This window comes from Phoenix dactylifera, chromosome 5, assembly GCF_051530095.1.
Source record: "Phoenix dactylifera cultivar Ajwa chromosome 5, Ajwa_hap1_PhDact_Kaust_v1.1, whole genome shotgun sequence".
Classification (NCBI taxonomy): Eukaryota; Viridiplantae; Streptophyta; class Magnoliopsida; order Arecales; family Arecaceae; genus Phoenix; species Phoenix dactylifera.
In genome coordinates, this window is record NC_143194.1 from 18,575,808 (window position 1) to 18,602,544 (window position 26,737).

The window sequence follows — 26,737 nt, forward strand, 5'->3', positions numbered from 1 at the left end:
CTCCCGGTTCCATCTTCGAAGACGACGCTTGGTGAGCTCCAGCCTCCGCGACACCCTCTGCATGGCATCACCCTGAACTGGCATGGCCCAAGCCTCTCTGACTATTCCCCAAGATTGGGGGTAAGACAACCACAGCTTCTCAAAACGAAAAGGGCTGTGGTAGCTGGAGCTCGAAACTGTAGAAATCAGAATAGGACAGTGATCTGAGGCAATCCGAGCAAGATGACTAACCTGATAGGAAGGGAACCGCTGAATCCAATCCGGGGAGGCAATGGCCCTATCAAGCCGCTCCCACACCCTCGAGCGACCAGTCTGATTGTTGCACCAGGTGAAGCGCGGCCCAGTGAACCCGAGATCCACTAAGCCAGCCCCATTCATAAACTCCCGAAACTCCCTCCTGTCCACCGAATCCGAATAAGCTCTGCCTCCACGTTTCTCAGAGGGGGCAAGGATACAGTTGAAGTCACCCACCACCATCGTCGGCACCCCCTGGGACAACAACCGAGACAGCTCACCCCAAAGAAGTCTCCTAGTGCGGTAATCCGTGCTGGCATAGACCTCACACAGGACCCATGGGGGTTCATTCGGTTCAGAGATGACCATCACAACCTGCTGCGGGCAATTGCAAAATGCCTCTATAGAGGCCACTCCACGTCTCCACAGCATCATAATACCACCAGACAATCCCTGGGACTCTATCACAAAAGATTCCCAGTCAACGGCCAACCTCCGCATCACCCGGCACAAGCCTTCTCCAGAGACTCGCGTCTCACAAATAAAACAAACCTCGGGGCAATGAAGTTGAACTAATCTCTTGAACGACGTCAAGAAAGACGGCTTGGACGCCCCTCTACAGTTCCAAGCTAGTATTCTCATTTAAAAACTATGGGATGAGGATGAGGCATGCCCCTGACTTGGGCTACCCCCACCATGTTTGGATGAGTCCCCAGACTCCACCCCAGCATCCTGAATCACCGCCCGTAACAGTTCCACCACCCTCCCGTGAGCTTGAATGGGGGAGCTGGAACCCTGATCAGACTGACCCGGGAGGCCTCTCAGCACCACATTCGTTGAAGCACCAGGGGCTGGCTCCACCGGCAACCTCGAGAGCACCTCCTCTACTCCCGACGCCGACCAATCACTAGTTTGCAGGTCCGGTGGCGTCTCCCCACACTGCATCGGCAGAACCGGAAGTCCCTCCACCACCTTGCCGTCCGAGGCCATACCAGCTGATGTCACCTCGACGCCTCCTGCCACTGCCACCCGCTGCAGAGGAGTCGGAATCGCTGCCACAGGATCGCACGCCGGAGAAGAGGCCACCGGAACTGGCACCACGGGTCCCTCACCCGTTGGGGCGACACCAGTCGCCGGCCGGCTCGGGGCCCTAGCTGGAGGCAACGAAGCACTCCTGAAGTGCCTCCTACCCTCCACCCTCCGTCGGTGCTGCGGATCATCGAAGGAAGATGAAGAAGAGGACCGCGGGATCTGAGACGGCAAATTCCGTCTCGCCTGCAGTCCCCTGAAACCCCTTGCCGGGCTGCGGGCCCGCTTCATAGGGCTTGGGCCCTGTCCACAATCCCTCCCAGAGTCGTTCTTCTGGCCCATTCTAGCCTGGCCCGTACTCACTTTGGGTAGGATCACGGATGGCCCAGGACCCGGCCCGCTCGCCTCAACTCGCCCAGTTGCCACTCGGCCTGCAGTAGATGCCGAGTTCAACCCGGACCCCGAGTCAAGAGGAGTTGACTCAGTGATCAGCTCCCCACCCACCGCTTCCTTCTCCGGCGACCTCCTCCTCGCCACTTTAGAGGGTTTTTGCCACCCCTCCGTGTCCGTGGGCGACGCAGCAGAGGGTATCGCCGCTGAAGGGGACCTCGGCCCCGACCCGGAGGCCGCCCGGACCGGCGAGAGAGCCCCTTCCGAGACTGCGGTCTGCTTCCCCTTCGGCTTGCTCCCCTTCGGCTGCCACATCTTGGAGGTGGACAGCCACGGGCCAAAGGGCAACCGGCTTCCCAGGCGGTCCCCCTCCTTCAACTCCGCCCCCGGCTCCTGAGGAGGAGGGCCACCCTACACACCAGCCCCCACCGGGGATGTGGACGGGAACGGGCAAGCGCCCTCACCGTGCCCGATCCTGGCACACCTGAAACAGAACCCGGGCAGGTTCTCGTACCGGAATGCCTGCCAGAGGGAATCAGAGCCTACCTGGATGAAGGTCCCCGGCCGGAGCGGCTCGCACACGTCCACCTCGATCTTGACGCGGGCAAATCCCAGCTTCCGGCCTTGATCGGTGAATTTATCCAGCGCCAGAGGCCGACCCGCCTTCTCCGCAATGTACCAGATGAGCTCCTTAGTCCAGTACTCCGTCGGCAAGCTCGGGAGTCGAAGCCACACAACCGCCCGCCTCAACTGCTCGGCCCCCGGAACGAAGTTAGGCCGCCAACGCTCCATCGCTAGGAGCTGCCCTGCCACTAGCCAGGGACTTGCCTCCATTGCTGCCTCCCGGTCTTTCTCGCACCTGAAGCGGAAGACGAAGGACTCCTCTGCCATCGTGAAGCCCTCGACGTCGTAGTCGAGCTTCCCGGCCACTCGCAGTTCCCGGCAGATCCACTCCACCGGCACTCTGCGCCCTAGGCTTCGCATGATAACAGCAGAGTCGCGCCAGGCCGCCCTAGCCAGCTCCATCTTCTCCGGCGGGATCTCCACCACGTCAGTGAATCGGAGCTTCAGGGACTCCAACTCTGCGGCAGAGATTTGGTGATTGGACCATAACGGCGCCTTCGGGAGACTCTTCGCCACATACGGAAGGCCCTTCGCCACATCCGCCCATGACCGGCTCTTCTCGCCCGGACGTTGCTTGTCCCCCATGGCCGCCTCTGCATCCTTGGGACCCGGAGTCCCCTGCGTCGCCATCCCCCCTCCCCCTCACAGTCACTCACCAGATGTTTGAGAAAATACCCCACCCACCGCACGAATTTTAACACACCCAGGCACACATCCCGAGTCACTCCTTCTCTCTCCTCTCCTCTCTCTCCTCTTCTCTCCTTCATTTGTTTGAGATACATAATAGACAACACTTACGACAGCCACAACCTAGTAACAGGCATATACTAGAACCTGACAACCTTCAGTAGTAAAATTTTTGTTTGCAGAACTAGTTTAGTGCCAACGTGACCCGAAGTAATAGGATATCAATAGTATGGATCTTATTCAGTATGACTAACAGTTCTCTAGGCAAACAATATGATAATCTTCTAAAACATAATTCTTGCTCTGGATATCACACACCTAAAATCCTCTCTCTCATGGACAAACATATCAGATACACTCCATGACACTAAAGTATTTATTTTAGGTTTTGAAACAAGCAGCCAAATGATGACCATCTCACCATCAAAGTCCACTGACTGAACTGAACTGAGTCCATGCCTCCTACACAAGAAATAAAAAATTTAGTATATATAAATATAAATATGCATTTTAGTCAACCAATATTTACTGTTTTGTGAAGAGAAACAAAAGCTTATCAACTTTTACTAACGAAAGCTCAAACTAATGCCTAAATGATAGGAGATAATATTTTCCGATGGCCAGTAGATTTTTGGGAAGTATCCCATAGTCTTTTACAAAACTTCACAGTTGAGCTCAAGATTAATTATTGAGAAAAAACAAGGTTCTAATCAAACTTTAACCATCTCATTGGACTCCCTGAAGCAATGTCAGCGGAACTATCCCGAACCGCCTGATTTGGGACGTCCCAAGCCGTATCGGCCGCGGACCAGGATGGTTCCGACGATGAAAACGAGACGGCGCTGGAGAGAAAGAGGATGAAGAAAAAAGAGGAAAAGAGAGAGAGAGAGAGAGAGAGAGAGAGAGAGAGAGAGAGAGAGAGGAAGGAAAAGAGATGAAGGCGGAGGACGGGCAGCCGCCGCGCGGAGGAGGGAGACGCAGAAGAGGGGCTTGCTCCGATCTCCTGTTTCATTCGAAACAGGGGTCAAAGGGGCTCCTTTTATTTTTGGATTTTTTAAACAAAAGTTGGCAAACCAATTGTCGACTTTACTTAATTTTTTTAAGTGAGCCTCTATTATTTTTGGAGTTTTTAAGTGAAAGTCGACAAACTCATTGTCGACTTCGCTTAATTTGGCTTTCCGGTGGCTCTCTGGCCTCCATCGCACGGCCTGGCCCTCCATTGGCTCTCTATCGGCCTCCCTTGCCCCCCCCCCCCCTCTCTCTCTTTTCCTCTCTCGTTCTCTCTCTTTCCCACCTCTTCTATTGTGTCGGTACAGGCCCGGCCCGACACGGCGCGGGTCCGTACCGACTCATCCTGCCGGATAACCGGTACGGTGCCCGATACCAGTTCCACCAGCCCTACCCTAAAGAGTAGGCTGCTTGGCTGCCTTGAAGGAACCAAAGCCTAATAAAATGTTTCTACAGTCAATAGGTTTTTAGGGGTTCTCTCAAAATAAAAAATAAAGGATAAAAAATTAAAAGAGTTCATATAGATGGCTTGATGTGGTATGAGGCAATAGACAAGCACTGATGTGATAGGTTTGCATTACTCTGTGCCAGAAAACTAATTCAATGCAAATGAAATAGGCAAGAATAAGGAGAGATGCAGTGCTGTTGGTTCTAATTTTTGAAAAAAAGTTGTACCAGCATGACTTTGCTGCATGCTTGTACAGAGTGATTCATGGTTTTCAGAAATGGGCTTCCTCATAGACATGTAATAAATCGCTTGAATACGCAACTGTTCTGTTAGGAAAGATTTTATATGATGCAAAAAACTATGCTGTAAGTTCTGCACTGTTTGTCAGCATAAGCACACTGAAAGAACCCTTCTTGTTTTGGATCAATATATAGCAAAAGACATCTAAGTAGTTAGGTTCCAATGGAGAGCTTAAGAAAAGCCTAACGGAAAATGTTGGCAAATGACACATAATGCGTTGGAGATTCCAAATACCTGCAAAATGTCAAAAACTTTTTCTGCAATATATTTTTGATGAATGGCCACAGCCCGTTGTTGTAGTTTATCTGGATGTAAACAAAGTAGTGCCTTTTGATATGCTCTCTTCACAGCAGTTCCTTCAATTATATCAACAAGGGGAATTGGTTTCCATCCACATTCTGGCCAGAGAACCTAGGAGAGTGGGGAAAAAAACTGAAAGAAATAAGTCATTTGAAACACTATCATAAGCATTGAACTATGTAATCGTACAAGAATTTATTAAATAAAAATAAGTTTATTGCCATGTTTTGAAGCAAGTAATATGTAAGGCAAAGTTCTTCATCAGTAATCCACAACTAATAACAGAGAGAAACTTGATGAAAGAACTAATTTCATTGACATGTTGAGATAAACTTAATAGTATGTCGACAATCTATATCATGAATTGTCTGATAGCATTTCAAGCAATCCTCAAGATAGACTAGTGATTGTGGTTACATTAACATATACACCCACAAAAGAAAAGAAGACATAGTGATACTTGGTCTTCTAAATTCATGAAAAAGAATAACTATGACTTGAAAAGGAGTCCTGTTTCTTTATGGAGCAGAAGAATAATGCTTGCGATGTCAATCTTCTTTGCTGATTATGAAAGCCATACTCACATATTGTAGAGTCGATAACAGAGAACGGATATTTCCTTCCTTTCCCTTGGACCACTCCCATATTTGAGCATCTGAAATCTGCAGAAAAGCAAATAATCCAAGTGCTGTGAGGACAACACTGTCTAATTGGGTCCTTATCTAATGGTCGATCAAGTAATAGTTACTTTGAATTGATCTTGAGGTAGATTACTCTGCAGATGGTCATTCTGTTCCTGAGACAACTCCTCTACCTGTGAATCAAGAAAACAAAATCTTTAGTAACAGGTAGTTACAAAAATAATCCCCAAAATCAGCATCACCTATGAAAGCTCTGATTGTGCAAGCTCAATAATGTGAGGATTATCCAAGTCAAGGATGCAATACAACCTTCTATTATGTATTAAAACATGAGCATCAGTTACAGCTATCATGTTGCATTTGTGCTGTTGCCAGTATCACCACTTCAGAACAGATATCAGGTGATAAAAAAAAAAAATAGAAAAAAAAAATATCAAGTTAGCAAAGCAATGGATAAGATCAAGTAGATAAATTTGCATCTTCTGATACAGTAAGCAACAGAGGATCCAGTCTGAAGTTACAGAAGCGGAAACGGAAGGGAGAATCCAAGCAATTAAATGGTCCAGGGGGTTACATACTATTCCTTGTAAGGAATTCTAGAACACGATGAAAAGAGCAGGCTGCAACACTAGCATTATCTGCCAATCATATTTTACCATTATGAGGGTATAGGAGCCTAAGGTGCTCAGTATGTCTTCTTCATTTCCCAGTGAACTTCTTGAATATAGTATAGGGATCCACTTTCCATCTTTTTCATTCAAGATATGAGACACAACATACCCTTTGTGACTCTGGGATTGCATTAAGGAGATTGGCAAGGAGTATGTTGTCTATGTGTTTACAGACAGCGATCCACAGTATAAAAGGGTAGGGAGGACTTGATGTTAGAGAAGCCACATTTCTGCTGGACCTCTTGCAGCATATTGCATATATCTAATGCTGAAGGATATCAGTGACTTGCTGAAGTTAAGTCAGTTGCGGAGAGTGGGTAAGCAATATCCAAATACATCTATAATCATACGTGCGTGTTAGCCCTAATGAGGTCAAACATATAGGGAGAGACTCTTTGGCCCCATAACATGGTTAACCTTAAAGAGCCTCCTTGATAGGAAAAGAGTCCTCATGGTGATGGTTACTTCGAAGAAGTGGGTGGTTCTCAAGTATGCAAGCACATAGGAGGGAAGTAGAATTACATTGATTATCTTGGGCTCATATTTACTTGAATAGATGCACTAAGGCCGTTAAGGCAGTGGAGCCTTTATACGTCATGTTGAGAGCAGTGGATGATGAAAAGTACCTGTAGAAGGGCATTCTTTACACTAAGATATATATGGACAAATAGAAGATTTTAGACAGAATTGGCTAGAAAAAAGATGCACCATACTTATAGAATATTGAGGATAGATGGGACACTCAAATGGGTATGGACTTGTACAATAATTGATACCTGAACCCCAACGCTCACTCATCCTTTGTTAAATAATTGATGTTTATAATCTTGTTCTTATATTTTGTATCACCCTGCTATCTGAACCCTAAGTACCAGTACAGAAAACAAATTGCTTTTGATGACAAGCTACTTCAGGCAGTGAAAAAGTGGTGCATAGGTTGGATGATGGCTTGGCTGCACAAGCTAAAAGTGAGGAAATAAAAGAGTAGACGGTGAAGATTGATGGTATTCTTGCGCATTATATTGAGATTATGATAACGTTATTGTTAACTCTACATTGACTAGGCAGGGAAAAGCTTCCTGGAAGTGGTCCCGAAGTTTTCAAGAGCAGGGAGTGTCCAAATAAAAATCTAGGATGGCGTCAGGTATCATTATCAAAACTAATTTTAGTGTTCTATTGTTCAAGTTTTCATGTAAAGCTTAGGACATGAGTTCTTATATAGCTGTGTGTTATTTGATTGTGGGACAGTGGTGGGTCCAACAAGGCACATCTGCACCGTATTTGAGAGAGATTGTCATCCCACTCCTCTCACAAACTGTCTCATTCTAGCAGATGTGAGTTAAACTGGAGTATATTAGCCTTGATCTACACCAAACAGCAAAAACACTTTATGATGAAAAGACTACATGATCTGGCCTTAACTCACTACAATATGAACTCAAGTGTATTAGCAAGGGGACTAAGAAGAAGCAAGATGACTCGTTAGAGGACAAGTTTGTCTAGGATGAGGCACTATGCTTGGTCATGTTGCAAATCAAAAAGACTAGGATATGCCAGTGCTGAATAAGCTAGCGGATCCTCCATGACAATCTAGAAATCATGGCATAGAAGACGGGTGTACCGAACACAGACTAGTGCACAAAAGAATACTTAGCTTCAAGTCACGGTGCACTCGAGAGACTGGAGGGAGTGATGGTAGACAAGGTGATTGGCAGTTTGAGGATTCTGGTCAGCCATGGACTGCAAGTGCTTAGGCCAAGGCGTGAAACACGGGTCAAGGCTATCCAGGGCACAGGGATCATGTAGGGAGCCCGGGCATGAGCAGGGCCTCCAAAGGTAGTCAAAGAGGTGGTCAGGAAGGGCATTAAGCCTACTTAGTCCAGAAAGAGAGGTGGTCAGATTGGAACCAAAAAGTCTATGTCAAAGAAGAAGCTAGTCAATGCAGGATAGGTAGTTGACAATGTACAAGTCTGGGAAGACAACGAGACTCCCAAACCATCAAATCCTGGCTCGCACAAATCATCTCACAATACCTGCAATGATGATTTAATGATAGCATGATGATGACAAGTTTGGTGATTAGGGTTGTCATGATGACTAGCATAGTGTCATAGTTCATAGGAGCTTAGACCATTCACTATGAGATATAGTAGACCCACGCCACACAGGATCATGTCCACGAAGCCAGAGCAAGAAAAAGAGCTGAGGAATAGCTGTTGTCATACAGGAGAAGGGGGGAATAGAACTGCAGGATGCAGCAAACTAGCTGGTGACATCATGGAGTGATTTCATAGGAGTTGTGGAGAGCTTGAGAGCATTCATTTTAAATAGACAAGGAGGCTCAAGAGATTGCACACCTAGTGGGTCAGTTAGCCGTCTGGGGATCTGACAGACACTCATCATCATTGCATACCAGATTTCGATCCCTTAAAGCAATGAACAAACAAACTAGACATTATGGTCCTTTTATATAATATTCGCATTACACCCTCCACATCATATCCCAAGGGATGCTCCTGCAAAGTTTTACCCTTCCTATAGGAGCTTGTTCAGAAATCATGGTACACTATTGCCTCTTATTATCTTCAGCAAAGATGGTCAGGCTCCTACTAGATATATTATCAACCACAATATCAAGAGGGTTATCTAGGACAATCAAACACAATATCAGAGATGAAAACAATATTCAAGCTAATATCATACCAATGACCTAATTATTATAAGACCCACAGGACAATTCTCTTGAACCGTGCCAAACCAACTGGTTTAGGGCATATCGAACTGGACCAATCGATTACTAGCACGGTTCATTTGTTCGATTCGAAATGGAAGTCTTACCACACCTAGAGAGGGAGAGGGAATGGAGAGAGTGAGGAAGAGAGAGAGGGAGGGAGGGAGAGGGAGAGGATGGGAGAGAGGGGGAGGGAGAAGAAGGAAGGTAGGGTGAGAGGTCGAGAGAGAGAGGGCTCGAAAACACTCATTGGAAGTTCGGAATAGGGATCTCCTGTTTCATTTTGGAATAGGGGAATCCTAATTTCTTTTTTGCCATTCTTGAATTGACATTGGCAAAAAATTGAAATCAGAAAAAAAATGGTACGTCTCGGAATGGCATAGTATGGACCTACATTGTACCATGTCAGTCACCAACCAGTACGAGCCCTAGTACCAGTTCGGCGAACTTTGCCCACAAACCCTCCAATTGGAGCTCAAAGAAAATTGGATGTTATTTCACTTACAGTTATGATTCAATTGTGCATAATATAATTGATAAGTGATGTTTCACTTATATTTATTTGTACTAGTTTGTAAATTTTGTTCGTACCACAAGTATCAAAACTAGTATCAGCAACATTCTTTATGTGGTTGAGTCAAAACTTGAACATAGCTCAACAAATCCATGACCCCCTATGTAGTCAGATGGTATTTGCAATGTTGTAAAGGTTTTGCCTAAATTTCTCCAGCCAATTGAAAGAAAACATCCGGTGCAAAAAGAAAAAAAATAATCTTGGCCTTGAATGAATTCTCCTTTGCAAGAATCTGATTTTACTTGCAATCTTTGTTGGATGGTAATTTTCGAAGATTAGAAGCTATATATGTGTGAGCCACAACATAGAAGCTCATTAGACTATCAATCAAATAAAGGATTTTTGCTTCTCAAGAAATTGCTATATTTTACAATGATGCCTAAAGTGCTTTGGTGTTGCAGGTGTCATTAGAACTGGTTTACATGCAACTAATTTCCATTTAGATTGATTTTTCGCATACTCTCTCCCTTTAAGGGAATGATAGCTACTTTCACTCATGGTCTCTTCTTATTTACATGTCCAATACTTTACCCATAAAGAAAAAGAAGGAAAGAAAAAATGAAGCATAATCCTTCTAAGTCAAAGGAATAGATCTACATACCCCACGGCTCACGTAAAGAAATTGGCGATTAAGGATGCAAAGAAAGTTTGATTATGCCGGATAAATTTGGAATCAATATCCCCAGGACCAACTATGCAAGAAAGTATCTCCAGAATTTTACGACTTATAATCCAATCAATTAAAATTGCTGAAATACCAATGTAATAATTATTTTTGCTTTATCTTCAAAGTAAGAATGTACTAAATATGGAAAATATCTCCTGCCTAGATGATGCCAAAGTTGTTGTAAAATAATAATAGTAGAAATTTTCAAGGTCACATAAATCAAGACAAGGTAGGAAATGCGTGTACCAAACATTCTTCAATATCTTCATTATGGTAATCCTCTACATTGAATATTGAGGCATCCGTGCTTTTATGAGTTGACTCTGACATAAAAGAGCAATTTATATGAGTATATATCATTGCAGAAAAATGTAAGCATCAACAATATGTTAAAAGATGATACAACTAATGTCCACAAACAATAGAATAGCTCGCAAAGGATATGTAATAGTATTATTTAGTTTGTGATATTTCATAATGACATTGAAAGCTTGTTAGATGCATCATTATTGATGTCTCAAGCTTGGACAAAATGGACGATGGAATGTCTGACAGTAGTAATTGTTTTTTCTTTTTCAAAAAGGAAGAAAGTGAAGAACATGGAAACTAGATATTTTATGAATAAATAAATTAGTTGCTAGTAGTGTGATGCATATGTGATCTGCAGATTGATGAATTCATCTTTAAACGTAAATGTAATAAAGAAATTAATTCACTGAAGTCTGTTATCATTAATCCACTGCATATGTGATCAGTTTTTTATAAAAAAATGTGGCACCTTTATGATGGTTAGATTGGGCAATTACATGGCACATCTTACCTTGCCACATAAGACCATTTATACCAGTCCATGGAAAGAAACATCCACTAGAAAAAAAGATGTGCAGCCCCCTCCCTTAAGGGGGGCAGCCATCTCATAGGAATACTTAGAGATTTTGAGAAATGGATTTAATTTTATTATCTATTTAAGGCCTGACATGAAGGTTTTGGTGATTGGGAAACAAGAAAAAAGAAGTCAATTTTCTATAGCCATCCAACAATCCTTCTTCCTATTCTCAGTCTATTTTTTATTATTACCTTTCCATTCTTTCATTTGCAAGTTTTGGCATTATTCTGCTAGCTAATCTTGTAATGGATTGGAAAATAGAAACCATAAAACCTTTCTTTGATCTATACTGTATCGTATGATTGTCTCATCATTTTTAACTAACAATCTCTTGATTTCTGCTTGAGACCTTTATTCCCGTGCATACTGGAATTTCTGGACAGCAATTAGGTTTTTCCTTACAACTCTGCTAGGGAATCCTTCGGAACATAATGCAGTGTTGCAATTCAAGCTACAAGATATTGGCATCGAGCAAAAAAATGGCAAGTATTGTTCAGTTGCAAATTCGTGAATTAGCTTAGCTCATCAATATCCTAAGACTCAGTAGTCTCTTTTGATTCTATAGTTCAATGGAGGATGTGATGTAGTACTTTGATAAAGCTCTCATGAAACACTTAATTAAGCTCATAATCTCCCTTAGTTCACGCTTTGTTTTGAAGGTTCTTACAGAAACTTGATGGATGACTGCCATATCTTCAAAAAGCAAGAGTCTTCTTTATGATTCCAGCAGCTTTATCAAGTAATGAAGGATCAACAAGGAATCCTCCTAAATGAAGCCACTGCCTCTTCAAGTTTTGAGCTAGAGAACTTTTTATGGATCGCCCTTTTGCAAGTGGATTCAATCCTAGCTGGAGAGCAATTTCCATCACTTTTTCATCACTATTTATTGATTTATTGTATATTGTCATTTATTGATTAGAAAATATAGCAAAAATAATATGCTTAACTATGAAATATCAATTCTTTATTAATTAGCTAGGTTTCATGATTCCATTTGGAAAAAAATACATTTTTCAAATCTTAGCCAAACAAACTTTTTAAGCAAACTAATCACTACTACAAATATAAACATATAAAACAAACAATCTCAAAAATAAACTCTCAAGTGGAGCAAGGTACCAATATGTGTTTTAAAATGTTGTATGTATGGGCACATCTACATATGCAGTCCCCTGACAGCAAGATTCGCCAAATTGGTACCGGAGGGTGTACCTGCCGGCAATCCATTCGGCATGGTACGGATCCGTACTGTTGCCATTCTAGAGCATTTTGACCTCCCTTTTTTATTTTCAAATTTCAAACTAAAGTTGGCAAACGGTTTGCCGACTTTCAAAATCTGTAAATAAAAAAGGGGTTTTGATGCTTTGTTTCCTTTCTCCCCTGTTCCATAGAGGATGAAAAGGGAGAGAGAGAGAGAAGGGGGGGAGGGAGGGCGAGGGGGAGATGGAGAGAGGAAGAGAGAGGGAGGGTGGGAGAGAGGAAGAGGGAGGGAGAGAGAGAAGGAGAGGCCGTTGGAGAGGGAGAGAGAGAGAGAGAGAGAGAGGAGAGAGCGGAGATAAACCTACCTAGGGGGGGGGCGGCGGCGGCGTTCAGCATTGTTGTCAAGCGTCGGGCATTGTTGTCAAGCGTCGGGGACGCAAATTAAGGTTTAGTTGTCAAAGAGAAAGTTTGAAGCCATGATCGAGGAGGAATTTTAGCCATCGAATCACTCGGAGGGGGGCAGACCGATTTTATATGATGAACTATGCTAGTAGCCGACCAGTCCAATTCAAAATGTCCCAAACCGGCCGGTTTGGAATGGTTCAACATTCATTGCCTAACGACACCACATCATCTATATATGGTTATTATATGTGGTCATACTGCATATGAGCCCAAAAAGCCATCGACTTGGCACTATATGGCCATATATGTAGCTCAATTAATATTGTGTTGTTGCATATATGACCCGCTTTGCATTATAGAGCCAAATATATGCCCTCTTAGATGGGCCTATGCAAATAAACATGTTCAAAATGATGGTCAAATCAAATTTGGGTTTCAATTATATTATAACAGTCACTATTAGTATTAAGTATAAAATAATAAGCACTAGTTGTAATATTGTCAAAGTTCGCCATCTTGGTACTGGATCCTGTACCAGTGCCACACTAGCACGGTGTCGATACGGTATGATATGGATTTTTTTGGCGTATCAAGTTTTGGTACGGTACGGTACGCCTCGTACTGTTCGATTCGAGCCGATACGGCATACAATAAATATTGTTCTTTTTAATTAATATTAATTATCCAAAAAATATTACTATTATATTTTGAACTTAATATGTTTTATTTATTCTTATACAGCTAAAAACATTAACCACAAATGCATCCACATCTGCAGCTGACATACCGTATATACATTACGCATTTGCTCGACAGCCGGAATACCACAACATTTTTTAAGCATTGGTACCAATTACTAGACCAAGTCTAGCTTTTCTTTCTCCTTAAAAAAATGTCCTGCCATTATCACATAAAAATTGTTTCAAGTTTGGTAAACAATCAAAATATAAATTCCTTCCACATTGTAGGCTACGAAAAAGATTCTTATACATATATTAACAACCTATCCTAAAAATAGCTACCATCAACAACCTTATTTTTTTGCATATATAACATTAGAAAATTGTTAAAAATAACTTTTGCAAATGAATTATGGATTATTTCAACTTAGTTTTATTCCTATATCAATTTTAGTTATCCTTTTGTAAACCAAAAATACCACCAAGTTTAAAATCTTAATACCATTAATGATACCGGTCAAGTGCCAATCCAATATGGTAACAATACATACCATATTGTGCAGATGCATGGTTCAGATGCTAGCATAAGAGCTGGCATCATTTTTTTTTCTTTTCAATATGAAAGGCATCTCAAGTACCAATACTTCACTGGTCCAATTAGGAATGGACCAGTACCAAAATCAAGCAACCAATCGATCATTTAGCCAAACAAACAATTCCATATCTTTTCATGTATTCCTACTTCCCCTCAAAATTAGTTACCTCATGTCACTTGATAAAACCTATATAACATGATGAACCACCAAAATACCCATAACGGTAACTAGTAAGCTTGTCCTAGATATCATTTGCTTTATTTTATATCCTCCACCAATGACTTTGAGATAAGGGCTAATCTGCCACATTAGTTTTACCAGCTCCTTTCTTAATCAGCAAGACAGTCCATGTTATCATGAGCCCTTTGCTCCTCCTACTAACCTTTTCAGTAGCAATCTGAGCTCCTCTCCTTACATATAATGTTATAGTAATGATAAGTTAATAGCTCAACTTGAATCCATCCACATCCCAAATATATGAATGTCTAATGCTCAAAATAACCTATATGGGTGATCCCCAGGCACCAAGGAGAAAACATTGAGAGGCGACTTGTGAGAGATTGTGGTTGTTTGTATCAGATCTAAGTTACAGCCTCTGATCTTCCCATTTCTTACTGTCCCTGACCCTCTGTTATCTTCTCTCAGTTCTTTTTCTCTCCCTCTGGCCCTTCATGGACTTGACCTCTGTAATTCTGTTTCATTCACTCAATGAAAGCTGACAGGTTCCATCTGGGTCCCCATCTTCTTTTCAAAGAAAAAAAAAATTATATGTGTGACCACCTGAGCCCAATCATCCACAAATAATACTAAAATAGTATCCACAAATACCATTGTCAAGCTCCACTCAAGCTTAACTACCCCTTTAAATATAACAAGCCAAGCCTGGGCAGCCTTCTACTCAGCTAAGCTCAGCTGGTTTGTACACCTGCTGCCTTGTTTTTAAGACTTTCAGTCAAATCCATCATTTTGCAACAAACCATAAAGAAGCCAAGTTCTCCAGATTTGGCCCTTGTCATAGGTGCAGCCAAACAGAATGTTTTTAGGCATAATTAGTCGATGAGGTTCCATCAGCAGCCTATAAGGTGAATTCTTTTGGGAATGCCAAGGACAACATCAATAGAGATTCTTTTTCATAATATATACCAAACAGTTTACTTGTATCAACAACTCTGTAGTTTCATTCCTTCTTTTTTTTTTGTCCCTTGGTTTATCCTTAGCATTGTTCCACATGATTATGAAAGAGAAACTCTTCCAAGTAGACAATTACAGTAGCAAATTAATTAAACTTATAGTCAGAAATAAGAGTTTGATCTTAAAAAACTAAAGATAATTTCAAATATGATTTAACAGAACTAACCAGAACATGGCCCTGGGATGTTGATTCTTTCTGAAGATAGATCATTGTTCATGTGAATGTCAGAGCTCATATTGGAGTCCAGCTTCTCTACCCCATTTAATATTTCATTTATCTGAAACAATTATCAGACTACTTATTAAATCAACTCCAACACATATAAGCCAAGCTAACAATATAAAACTTCAAATAATGAACATTTTAGTCATTCAGTTAACATACTGCCACAGAGGTAGCCAAAAATGCTCCATTATTTTCATGGCTTGATTTCACTTTCTTATCTGCCTTGGCTGTAGGGATGCTGTGTTGGTCTTCTACTATGCTTTTGCTTCCATGCTTTCCTTTAGATCTGCGTTCTTGGGTTTTGAATGTGCTTTCACGTTTTGGTGAACCTTCATGACTGAATATTTTGATGAACTCCTTTACTTTGCCCTTTATTCTGCCACCAGGCATTTTATCTTCCACACATATCGGGGCATCTTGAATGCTTGTGCTAGTTACTTCAATGTAACCTACACTATTTTCTCTTCCATCTCTCTCTTTAAATCCAACATTTTCATTAACATTTCTTTGGCCTCTGGACAAGCCCCTTGTTTCCCCCTCCCGTATGATTACATCCTCATGTCCTATGTTCAAGAAGACAGAAGCTACACTTGAAATAGATTGGAAAAAGTAGCATCCAATTAAATTATTAGCATCCAGATTATGTTTTACCTTGTTTTCCAAATTCATCATTAAACAGCTGACATAGATTTCTTATTCCAGATTTCCTTGTATCAAGTTTAGTCACAGGAACCTCCTTATTGATGTTCTTGCAAGTACCTACATCACATGAAGCACCAGAAGAGACATGAAAAAGATAGGATTGAAGAAGAAGAATATGATGACTAATGCAAGAATACCTGATTCTTCAATTGAATCACTGTGAAGGTTCTTCAGTTCAAACTTAGCAGGCAAATGGTTATCCACAATTGCTGAACCTGCACAAAACTTTCTCCCCATATGGAAATCATCCAGTAATTTGCTAGTATGACTCTCACTTTGGGATTCAGATGCTCCAGTCACAATTGATATATTGTCATCATCAGAGGCTAGATCAACTTCATGTATCACCACTTCAGGTAATTTTCTAGCTTTACTTACTTTTTTATTTCTTTCTTCTGAATTACAAGGCAAAACTAGTTTTACTCCTTTGCCTGTCCATCTGCATATGGAGAAATGGAATTGGCTGCTGCTGATATGACTTTCTAAGCTCAATGAGTCCTTTTGATATTGGCTTTCTGTGCTCAGCCAAGTAGAATCTGTGTTCTTTAATGACCTATTCGCACTATAAGAAAACTGACGAGATAAAGGACTATGGCGATAAAAAGCATGACCATCATTTCTCGCATCAATTTGTGCTCGTATTTCTCGGGTTGTAAAACTGGATACAGAAGAATTTGGGGAAGAAGGAGAGCTGAATACATCAGGAGCCTCATACTCATTTTTATATAGAGAACCATTAGTGGGAGATCCCAATGATGGATGGTCTATCACTTTGGCTAGCTTCACAGAGTGGCTGGAAATATTCAAAGTTGTTGATGTCAATTAGAAGGGAGAAAATTACATGAATATACAAATTTAAATAAAAGAAAGAAGAAAAAGGGTTCATCAATTCTTTTCTTCCAATGTGCGTGAAATCCAACATATCTGTGGCTAGTTTCAGTTGAAAAGCCATACTTGTTGAGTGATTGAAAGGTGTATGTGTATGTCTTTGTTTGCGTGTGTAATGAAAGCAGATGGATATAAATAAAGGAAAGCAAAGTTACAATTATTTTGACAAGAAAATGCATCTGGGTTGTCAGAGTGAGAATTTAAAAGGTTATTTCTCCTAATGTGGCTTAATTTTTAACAAATATGGTCAAATTAAGCTTCAGAAATTGTCAAAGAACTCCAATTAAACATAGCACTTGGTGAAACATAGCCTGTTTGGTTGTCCGTAATTGGGCATCCAAACTCAGTCCAGGCTAAGGGGGCCCACTTCGAGTTTGGCCTCAACTGGAGTTGAGTTAAATTCCTCCCTGGCCCGATTTAAGGGAGAAAAGGCCCAAAGTGGCCTCACCCTATGGGGAAACTGAAGCTACTTTAATGAAGTGGGGCTCCTACTCAGCCCACTTACAGCAAACCAAGCAGGCCTCGAGTTGAGCAAGATCTAAGCCTAACAAATATATCTGGGGCCAAAGTTCAGATGACTCTAGGTTGAGGTCCAATTCAAAAAATAAAAGACACATGTAAAGGAACGTTTTTTCTAAATCTACAGGGAAAAGCAACAATAATTAGCATAACAAGTCAAGAGAATTGAGAAAGTTGGTTTGGTATGCTATTATTAATTTCATCAACACAAGGGCACAGTTTGACATTAATTAAGCCCTCACGTTTTCAAACAACAAATCGATAGGCCTAATATCCAACTACAAATCCAAATAAGACAATGGGGTGAGTGATTGACGGGTTAGACATTTCAAAATCATTGGGCTTTATGTAAGCCAGGTCAGGCCGAGTCAAGATGGGTTGTGTCATCTCATATTTAGCCCACTTTTGACCTGATTAGAACACAAGTAGGGTCAGGTTGGGTCAAGTGAGTTCGGATCCTCTGCCTATACTATCATGGATAGCTGCCATATCATCCATCTTGGAGGCGGGCGACTCTCATTCATTTCTGGAATATGATGAGGCGTCGTTAATGCGATGCACAGCACATTGCGGTGATGAAGAAGAGCCACCCGCCTGCAAGATGGACAACATGGCAGCCATCCATGGTGGTACAGGACCCTGCAGTGAAAAAGTCACACTGCAGAGGATCCTAGGTTGTGTCAAGTAGGATAAATATGATCCAAACCTGACATGATTTTCTGAATGGGTCATATATTCGAATAGACTCAACCCACATGTCTAAAATATTTGGTCTGGCTTGGGCTGATACAGTCAAATCATGGGTTAGCCTAGTTAGCAGGTAAAAGACAACTCTTTCAAGCTTTAACAGTAAGAAATTGAACCCATGAATCCATATCATGCCCTCTTCCACCATGTAAACTATTGTTCAGCAACGTTCTCTCATCATAACAAAGAATTGATCGTGCCTCGTTTTTGGTGGCCCAGCAACACCTCAAAACCACCATTTCCACGCAAGTCTAATAGTTAGATATTTCTTATATATAGGAACCAATTAAAGTTACTTTCTCTTTCATATGAATATAATATGTTTTCGTTTAGCAGAACAGAAAGTTTATGTGATCATAGTCTGAATGATGTTAATATGTGACAACTTGTATATTAAATCCATTTTTGTAAAGTTTCACTCTATTTCTTTCTTGATATATGCTAAATTTTGGTGAATTCACAGATTACATTCTTTGCCATGCTATAATTTTTTACCCATCAAGTAAATATATTTGGAAGGCCTTAAAAATGAAGTATTGATAAGACAAGAAACAATAAGGCAACCCTCAGACACTGAAGTCATTACAAGCTCAACTGATTCCAAAGGCAATTAGGTGGGAAAGCCGCACAAAGTCCTAGTGGTCTCATTATTCAATATGTTCAGATATTTATAATCTTTTAAGAAGATTATATTTTTTATCTGCTACCATCATGCATGTAACATGTAGAATTCTGGTTACTGATATGTATAAATTATCAAGCTTATGTTTTGTTGAAAGCTCCTTGCTGTCAGATAATTAAATTCTGAATTTTCTTTATAAACATCAATGGTAATGATGACGAACTATAATTTGAAACATCCATCATTACTAAGAAATAATTCAGTTCCCATGCCATTAAATAGCATAAGGCCACCATTGATTTATTTATTTTAATCATGGGAGAGCGAATCAAGCAATACATTACAAGGAACAGAGTATAAGAAAAGATATATGATATGGCCTTCAATGATGCATATAAACTAAGCTGTTGCTATATTAACATGATCTCATACAAAGTAAAAGCACAAGCTTGACCTTTGCATGCCCTGTCAGTGACTTAAAGAGTAGCACAGATGATCCATTTTATTGAATCATCATTTGATCCATTGCACAGTCCTTGTCTATAACTTAAGAAGTAGCATTGGTGATCCATTTTATTAACTCATCATCTAAAGTCGTGCACAGGCCTTGTGTATGACTTAAAGAGCAGCACAAGTAATCCATTTTACTGAATGATCATTTAACCTAGCTGGTCTTAGTTGCTGACTTCTAGTTTTGATTTGAAATAGAAACCACCTCTTGTTATGATTCAAGGAAACCTTTAAAACTCAAATGCCACTATCCAAATAAAAGTTGATCATGCCCGCTAACTAATCAATTTGCAAAACATCCATATATTTCTATATGATTGCAGTTACATTTCTTGTATAATGCGGACCTTTTTTTCGAGCATGAGAGCATCATGTGCATAAGCACATGAAAAAAGTAATAGTTTGTGTCAAAGTACACCATCTTGATACCGGATCCCGTACTGGTGCCACTCCGTTACTATGTCGGTACGTCCAGTATGGGGGGCCAGTTCGGCATATCGAGTGTTGGTACGCCTTCCGTACTACTTATCGATATCGAATCAAGATGGTACGGTACATTCCATATCGTCCGGTTCGGTGCAGTATGGCATACCTCGGTTTGTGTATATCAGTGTAACTTGGTGGTTGTTAATGAATAAGAATCCATAAGCCATATCAACTAGATGAGGAATTTTTTACCGGTCAATTCAACCATTAGCTTGAGATAATAAGAAATAAGATTAGCTAAAAGGCATATAATCATATATACATGAGAAACTTCAGAGGCCTCAGGCTCTAATCAGACATTTAATAAGCCAATAGTGAATAGCTTGAGTTTGGCTCAAAATCAATTTAAGCACGGCATGGCTCAAGACCTTAACCTCCACTTAGTCACACCCTTATTTTCTTTTAATATAGAACTATTACTTCTAAACAATTAATGATCACTAGACTACACACCGAGTATTTTATTACTAAAGAATCAATTATTCACCTTTCCATAGGTGAGGCAATTGGATCCAATCACACAACACAAACCATTAGTCACTATTGGTCATGTTTCCCTTTCGCCATATAGATACAGGCATGTTAGGAAACTCATGACAAGTCTCGCGGATAGGGATGGATCCGCGGGCATGTCACCAACGTTGGACTAGCTGAAAAGAGGAAGATCGAAGAAAAATGATGAAAGTAGTGTTAGCCCAAATGCTTTGACCTTCAAAGATTTCTGTTACCATCACACCACCCCATTCATAAGAAGATGGATAGGATAGGATAGAATGTAGACAGAGCTACAATTGAAGTCATCTACTATCACCGAATCTTAATGGTAATCTACGAATAAGGTAAAGTAAAGACAAAAATAATCAAAGATAAATTGGAATTATTGTTGTATCAAAAGGTTTCCTTCTCAACATTACAATTTGATATTTACAAGTGACTCCTCATAGATAGTAAGATGGGGTGCCACTACTCATCTTGAATACTGGCCCTTGCTTGATATTTATGTGCCACATGGCCCACTATTGCCATACATGATAGGCAGGGCCATCCCTATCTCACATCATAGATAACGAAAAGATAGGTGTAATTATCCCACTACTTCCACATCATTAGTAATAGAAAGATAATTGTAATTACCCCACTCCTATTTTATCAATAGTGGTAAGATGGGTGTAACCACCATCCTTGAACTCCGCTCTATTAAAATCTCGTCATAGGCTGATAACTCTCAATCCCTTGGATCTACAGCACATTCATTCTGCCTGCACCTCCTTTTGTATATCGGCCTTTAGATCATAATTGATCTGGATGTAGTGTAAACAATGTCCTCCACATCCTATCAGTCGACAATCAAGAGGATAATAAGATGTATCTGACACCATATCCATTGGCTTAATTTTTTGACTTGGATGTCATTCAACTTGATCGATTGAAGACCACCGAGGATCTGATAGTGGGAAGACTTAAACTTAAGTTGCAGGTAAAAATCATGAAGGATCTAGTGGAGGTAAAATCTATCACTGCATTTGCTTTCCAGTATATGGACTTGGGATGAATACCAGCCAGAGAAAACCGTATGGCATCAATCGAGAGGGTTGCCTCTTAGACCTTGTAATGGAAATAGCTAGTACTGTAAGGTTGTAACACTGCTCCCATCCATTAAGTAATTAATTTCTTTATCAAAGAATTGCGTTAATGTAGTCTCACTGACTACAGCAGCCTCTTGCAAATTAAGATGGCGAGTTTCAAGCTCAAACATCAATCCAATATTGATCAAAGTATCGACTCCTAGTTCAGTCTGATATAATCCTGCACTTGCTTACAAGATTTTTGCCTTGCCTTAGTATAAGAATGCCGAGAACTCCATAAGATAGTCTTCGACCTCTTCCTCCTAATAGGCCGAAATTCTAAAATCAGTTCCTCGAAGACCCCAATATTTTCATGCAAATGTTGATGGGCTAATTCATTTGCCATAAAGACAGGATCGGCTAATTCCGCCATAGTATACTCCAAAACGTGTTGTGGCTTCTCAAATTGGCTCTCAACAACAAAAACAAATCTTTCGACCTATTCCAACATCTAGACCGAAAATTTCATGCATCGCTCCATAAGTGGCTTTAGCATAGTGGCTACCTTACGCACAGCTATTTCGTGAATCTTTTTTTGAGCGGCATAACAGTAGCTACATGACAATATCCCATTGGGTGTGCGAGAGAGAGTTTGTTAGCTAGTTTTTCTTTCCGCCGCCTAGATACAACCATGCCAGAAAGCTCATGACAAGTCTCATGGCTAGGGATAGATGCATGGGCATGCCACTGACGTTGGATTAGCCAAAAACGAGGATGATCAAAAGAAGATAATGAAAGTAGCATGGGTCCAAGTGCTTTAACTTTCAAGGACTTCCACTACTGTTATATTACCAATTCAAAAGAAGATAGATAAGATAGGATAGGGTGTAGCGAAGACTACAGTTGAAGTAATCTACGCTAAAGCTACTCCTAAGGTAGAATCCTAACAAAATCTAAGAGCAAGATAAAGTAAAGACAAAAAGACACCGGACTCATTGATAATTAAAGATTATTTGGATTCACTGATATGTCGAAAGATTTCCTCCTCGACATTACAATTTAATATTTATAAGTAGCTCTTCGTAACTAGTAAGATGGATGCCACAACCAATCTTGGATATTTGTCCTTACTATTATATGCCATATAGCCCATTAGTGCCATGCATAATATATAGTGCTACCTCTCCTCTCATGTCATGGATAGTAGGAAGATAGGTGTAACTATCCTATTCCTTCCACATCATAAATAGTGAGAAGATAGGTGTAATTACCCCACTTTTCTCACGTTATGAGTAGTAGTAAGATGGGTGTAACTACTATTCTTGGATTCCACCCTACTAAGACCTCATATTAGACTAACAATTCTCATTTCTTTGGATCTACATCACATTCATTCAGCCTACATCTTTGGTGTTTCAACCTGCACTTTCATGGTATATCAGTTTTTAGATCATAATCAGTCTGAATACGGTGTGAATAGTCATAATAGTTGAGAAATTCATATAATATATTAATTCTTGAATTGATGTGAAAACTGAAACGAACTTTAATATAAAGATTTAACTGTGTCGCCAACTAAATGTAAAATGTCAAGGATGGGTAGGAATCGAACACCTGAGCTGCGCAGGCAGTGAGGAACTTCCAACATATGGTTCGCGGCTGGCCAGGACTGGGCGGTTCCGGCTGAGGACCCGAGAACCAGGCGAAGAAGGGTAAGAATCTCGGTCATGCTTTCTCGGTGTAGAACCCGAGGACTCGCTGCCCGGAAAAATGTCATCGAAGAAATCATCTCCCAGGTACCTCCTTCGAGCTGGGCTACTCATCTCCCCAAACACAGGCTTCTCCTCCCCACCCGACCATGGCCTCCGTGACCTCCCGCCATCCTCCCCGCTCCCTCTCCCCCTCAGCGAGGAAGGCGATTCCAACGAATCCCCCCGGCTCCGACGACTCTCATAAAATGAAGAATGCCTTGGGGGGCCGCCGAACACGTCATGGAAATCCGCATCGGAGTTCCGGTGCGCCGCCGAGTTCGGCAAGTTTCCGAAAGGATCTCGATGCGCGTAACCAAGGAGGGCGCGATCCCTGTCCGGGATCTTCTCCATATCAAGATCAGCAGACCAAATGTCTTAGACTGGAAGAACTCCAATTACAGTTCATTCTCTATCCAAACCAATTGATTGAAGCTGGGAGAGCTTGGATTGATCCAAGGAGGGTGGGGGGGGGGGCAGAAGAAGACAAAAGAGGTAGCATTGGGGTTGGAAGTGGGCCGGGGGGGCTTGTGGATGGGAAGAGAGGAAGGAGTGGAAGAGAGGAGACGAGGAATCCATGATGGGGTACTCGAGTCTCGACCACCAGTTTATTCTGGCGTACAGAGTAGCTCGAATGGTTCCAAAACGGACGTCCAAGGAGAGAGAGGAGGAGAGAGATCTCGTCGTGTCGAGGCTAGTGGGATGGGATGGTCCCCGCCGGGCCGTGGAAGAGGAGCAAGGAGTCGGGTTCCCGTCAACGTCCGGCATGCGGGGCGGACGCCCTCGCGGTCGTGTGGAACGCGCGGGACGGGATCCGACAAGGGATGGATGGCAGGCGATGGATGGGGCTGAAAACGGGCTCGCCTTGGAGCAGGTATAGCCTCCAAAACTATTATTTATGCGTGGATGAGAGTGAGAGTTTTCTCCATCCCATTGGCTACCCATGTCAATAAGACAAATTTCTCTTGATCCACAACGGATCCAAGATAAAGTACAAATAATGATAAAATGCATTCCAAATCTAATATAAATATATATAACTCTTTATAATTTTTTTCTTCATCATTTTTTTTAATCACTCCGCGAAAGATTGAATATATGAAAAATTACTTATTTTTTAGTTAATATTTTTCAAATTTGATATATTAAAAAATAATATTTTTTTGGTTATATTTCTATTACTGTTGAATATTAAGTTTGTTATATTCTATGTTATCGGCTCGTATGTTGCTTAATTTAACATAAAATATTAAATTTTATTTTTTATATTTTTTATTTGTTTGATTTGTATATAAAAATAATTAATTTTTACAACTTTATATGATCCGATTCATCCAGCATACCTTACTTAACTCTACTCATCCTACCTCATCCTAAGATAAGTATGGGGCAGATATAGTTAATGGACCCATGCTATCCTCATGCATGTATATAATTTTAAAAATATTATCTATAAGTATATCACCAAAAACATTTTTTATGTGTGTATCTACTCTGCTAACATAGTTTTAGTCAAAACTAAGGATTTAATAGAGTGAAATTTCAAATAGATATAATTTGACAATCTTGTCTCTAGTTAAAATTTTTTAGAACTCAATTATAGAATAGCAAATTCCTATATAAGAAAAAGGCTAACTCCCTCCATATAGAGAGAGAAAGAGAGACTAGCATGCACTCAAGTGTATTTGGTCCCAAATATTTTCTAGTGGAAATAAATGATGGACCTTTCCAAATGAAAATCGATACAATTGAACATAATATATGATGTATAAAATACCTAGAAACAAAAAAATTATATGATTTTTGGATCTTGTATCCATGCATCAAATCAATAAAAATGAACAATCTAGTAGTATGATGTTGTGTCTTCATTTGATCTATAGTCTAAAAACATCCAAATTAACTAATTTTGATTTATGTATATTTAAAGAATTTCGAGCAAGATCATCAGTTTAAATTTGCAAATTATATAGTGTATGATATACTTTAGCTCACTAGTTATATTGTCATTATTCATGTTGTACCCGCTAGCTGCATAGGCAAGAGGAATCTAAAAAAAAAAATTTTAGTCTCTAGACATTTTATATACCATATATCATGATCAACAATATTTGTTTTCATTTCGAGCGGTGCATCGTTGATCTCCACTAAGAGGCATTTGGAGCCAAATGCACTTAAGTGTGATCTATTCTAACTATATATATATAGAGAGAGAGAGAGAGATGCTATTGTGTATGCAAGTGGACTGGAAAATTGGTCCCCCCCACTTTCAAAATCAATGATTCATTATCCGAATTCAAGATTTAGCTTGTTGAGCATTATTTACATTATAAAAATAATCTAGAAACTAGAATTCATATATTTTGATTGTCTTTAGCCTGTGCATCAAGTTGGTATTAAAATAAAAGGTATCAATTATAGTAATATAGTAAAATACATAAAGGGCATATAATTTGAATAAAAAGAACTATAATCAAAATTCATGTGTTTTGATAGTTTTTGATATTAAAATGGATGATTTTAGCAGTGTGATATTATGCTTTACTATGATCTAATTATCAAAACCTAGTGATTTTAGATCTACTGTTATTTCAAAATAAAAAACTTGTCACCCTCACTCCATCTCTCTCACCTCCAGTCGAACGAACTTGCCCAGCCCATCCCCCCGCCCCCCCCCTCTTCAAAATCTCTGGAGACACTTGATCTAGCTGAAGGAGAGCTTGGAGGCCTTGCATCACTAAAGAAAGAGAGTAGATCTAAATTCACCAAGTCTCCAATCAAGTGTCTCTCACTATCTCTACCTCTAGCCAATCAAGGTCCTCAATCCATCCAGGGCACACCTATGGCCAAGTAAGGGTTTAGATCTATGATTTGGCTAGTTCTACAACATTTGACTTCTTGCTGATATCAACCAAGATTTTATGAATGCATCTATTGTAGAAGCACTAAAGATCACAGAAAAGTGTTAGAAGTGGAAGACACATGGAAATTCCAAGCAGTAAGAAGCATGAATTACGACTCATGTTCGTGTTTTGTTGTTTTCTAAAATAATAGAATAATGCCCAAGCTATTTTTTAGAATTCTATTCTATAACAGAAGTTCATTCTTCTAAGCAATTACGTGGACCATCTATGAAGAAGCAAAAACAATACACACGTGAAACAAAAGAATGATTCAATAACTTTATAATTCTATACAAAGCAACAATATAACTCCCAATTAGATTTTGTCCAGCCCTACATTCTTAAAACCACAATCTATTTCTAACTCTTTTGGGAAGTATGACAAGATCAAATAAAACTTTAACATAAATAGCATATAACACTATGGAAATTGTTCAACCTTTGACTAAACATTATATAGTTTTCAGAGCAGTTGTAGTCAAATAGGAAAAAATTATAGGTTAGTATTTTACAAAGAAAAAAACATTCACAAGAAGTGCATAGTTTGCAATAGCACATA

General features: G+C 40.5%; 2 protein-coding genes across 5 annotated transcripts; both read right to left on the bottom strand.

Annotated features, from left to right (window-relative positions):
- Positions 1-2,064: 2,064 nt before the first annotated feature.
- LOC148703430 (uncharacterized) lies at positions 2,065-2,907 on the bottom strand. Its single transcript, XM_088722977.2, has one exon. It carries the CDS (start codon positions 2,905-2,907, stop codon positions 2,065-2,067), a length of 843 nt encoding a protein of 280 aa, XP_088579103.1.
- Positions 2,908-3,178: 271 nt separating this feature from the next.
- Positions 3,179-24,142, bottom strand: JAC1 (J-domain protein required for chloroplast accumulation response 1). Of its 4 annotated transcripts, none has more exons than XR_015987036.1 (10): positions 23,142-23,907; positions 16,328-16,983; positions 16,140-16,247; positions 15,648-16,051; positions 15,429-15,540; positions 10,551-10,627; positions 5,769-5,834; positions 5,605-5,682; positions 4,955-5,152; positions 3,179-3,426 (listed from the first exon to the last, which is right to left on the bottom strand). XR_015987036.1 is itself a non-coding variant. In XM_039116079.2 (10 exons), the coding sequence occupies exons 1-10, from the start codon at positions 23,627-23,629 to the stop codon at positions 3,388-3,390; spliced, it is 2,205 nt and encodes a 734-aa protein (XP_038972007.2). In that variant the 5' UTR covers positions 23,630-24,142; the 3' UTR covers positions 3,179-3,387. The 4 variants fall into 4 exon arrangements, 3 of the variants coding, with proteins under 3 accessions (XP_038972007.2, XP_038972006.2, XP_088577861.1); XM_039116079.2 differs by having other exon boundaries at positions 4,955-5,131; positions 23,142-24,142; XM_039116078.2 differs by having other exon boundaries at positions 4,955-5,131; positions 15,648-16,072.
- Positions 24,143-26,737: the final 2,595 nt, after the last annotated feature.

Bases quoted from the DNA above. Each gene is read 5' to 3' on its own strand.
- LOC148703430 (XM_088722977.2), bottom strand. From the start codon at position 2,907: ATGGCGACGCAGGGGACTCCGGGTCCCAAGGATGCAGAGGCGGCCATG.
- JAC1 (XM_039116078.2), bottom strand. From the start codon at position 23,629: ATGGAGAAGATCCCGGACAGGGATCGCGCCCTCCTTGGTTACGCGCAT. The intron at 16,248-16,327 runs GTATTCTTGCAT...CATGTGATGTAG, and splicing joins TGATTCAATTGAAGAATCAG to GTACTTGCAAGAACATCAAT. The intron at 5,835-10,550 runs GTACACGCATTT...CTTGATTCACAG, and splicing joins AAGATATTGAAGAATGTTTG to GTAGAGGAGTTGTCTCAGGA.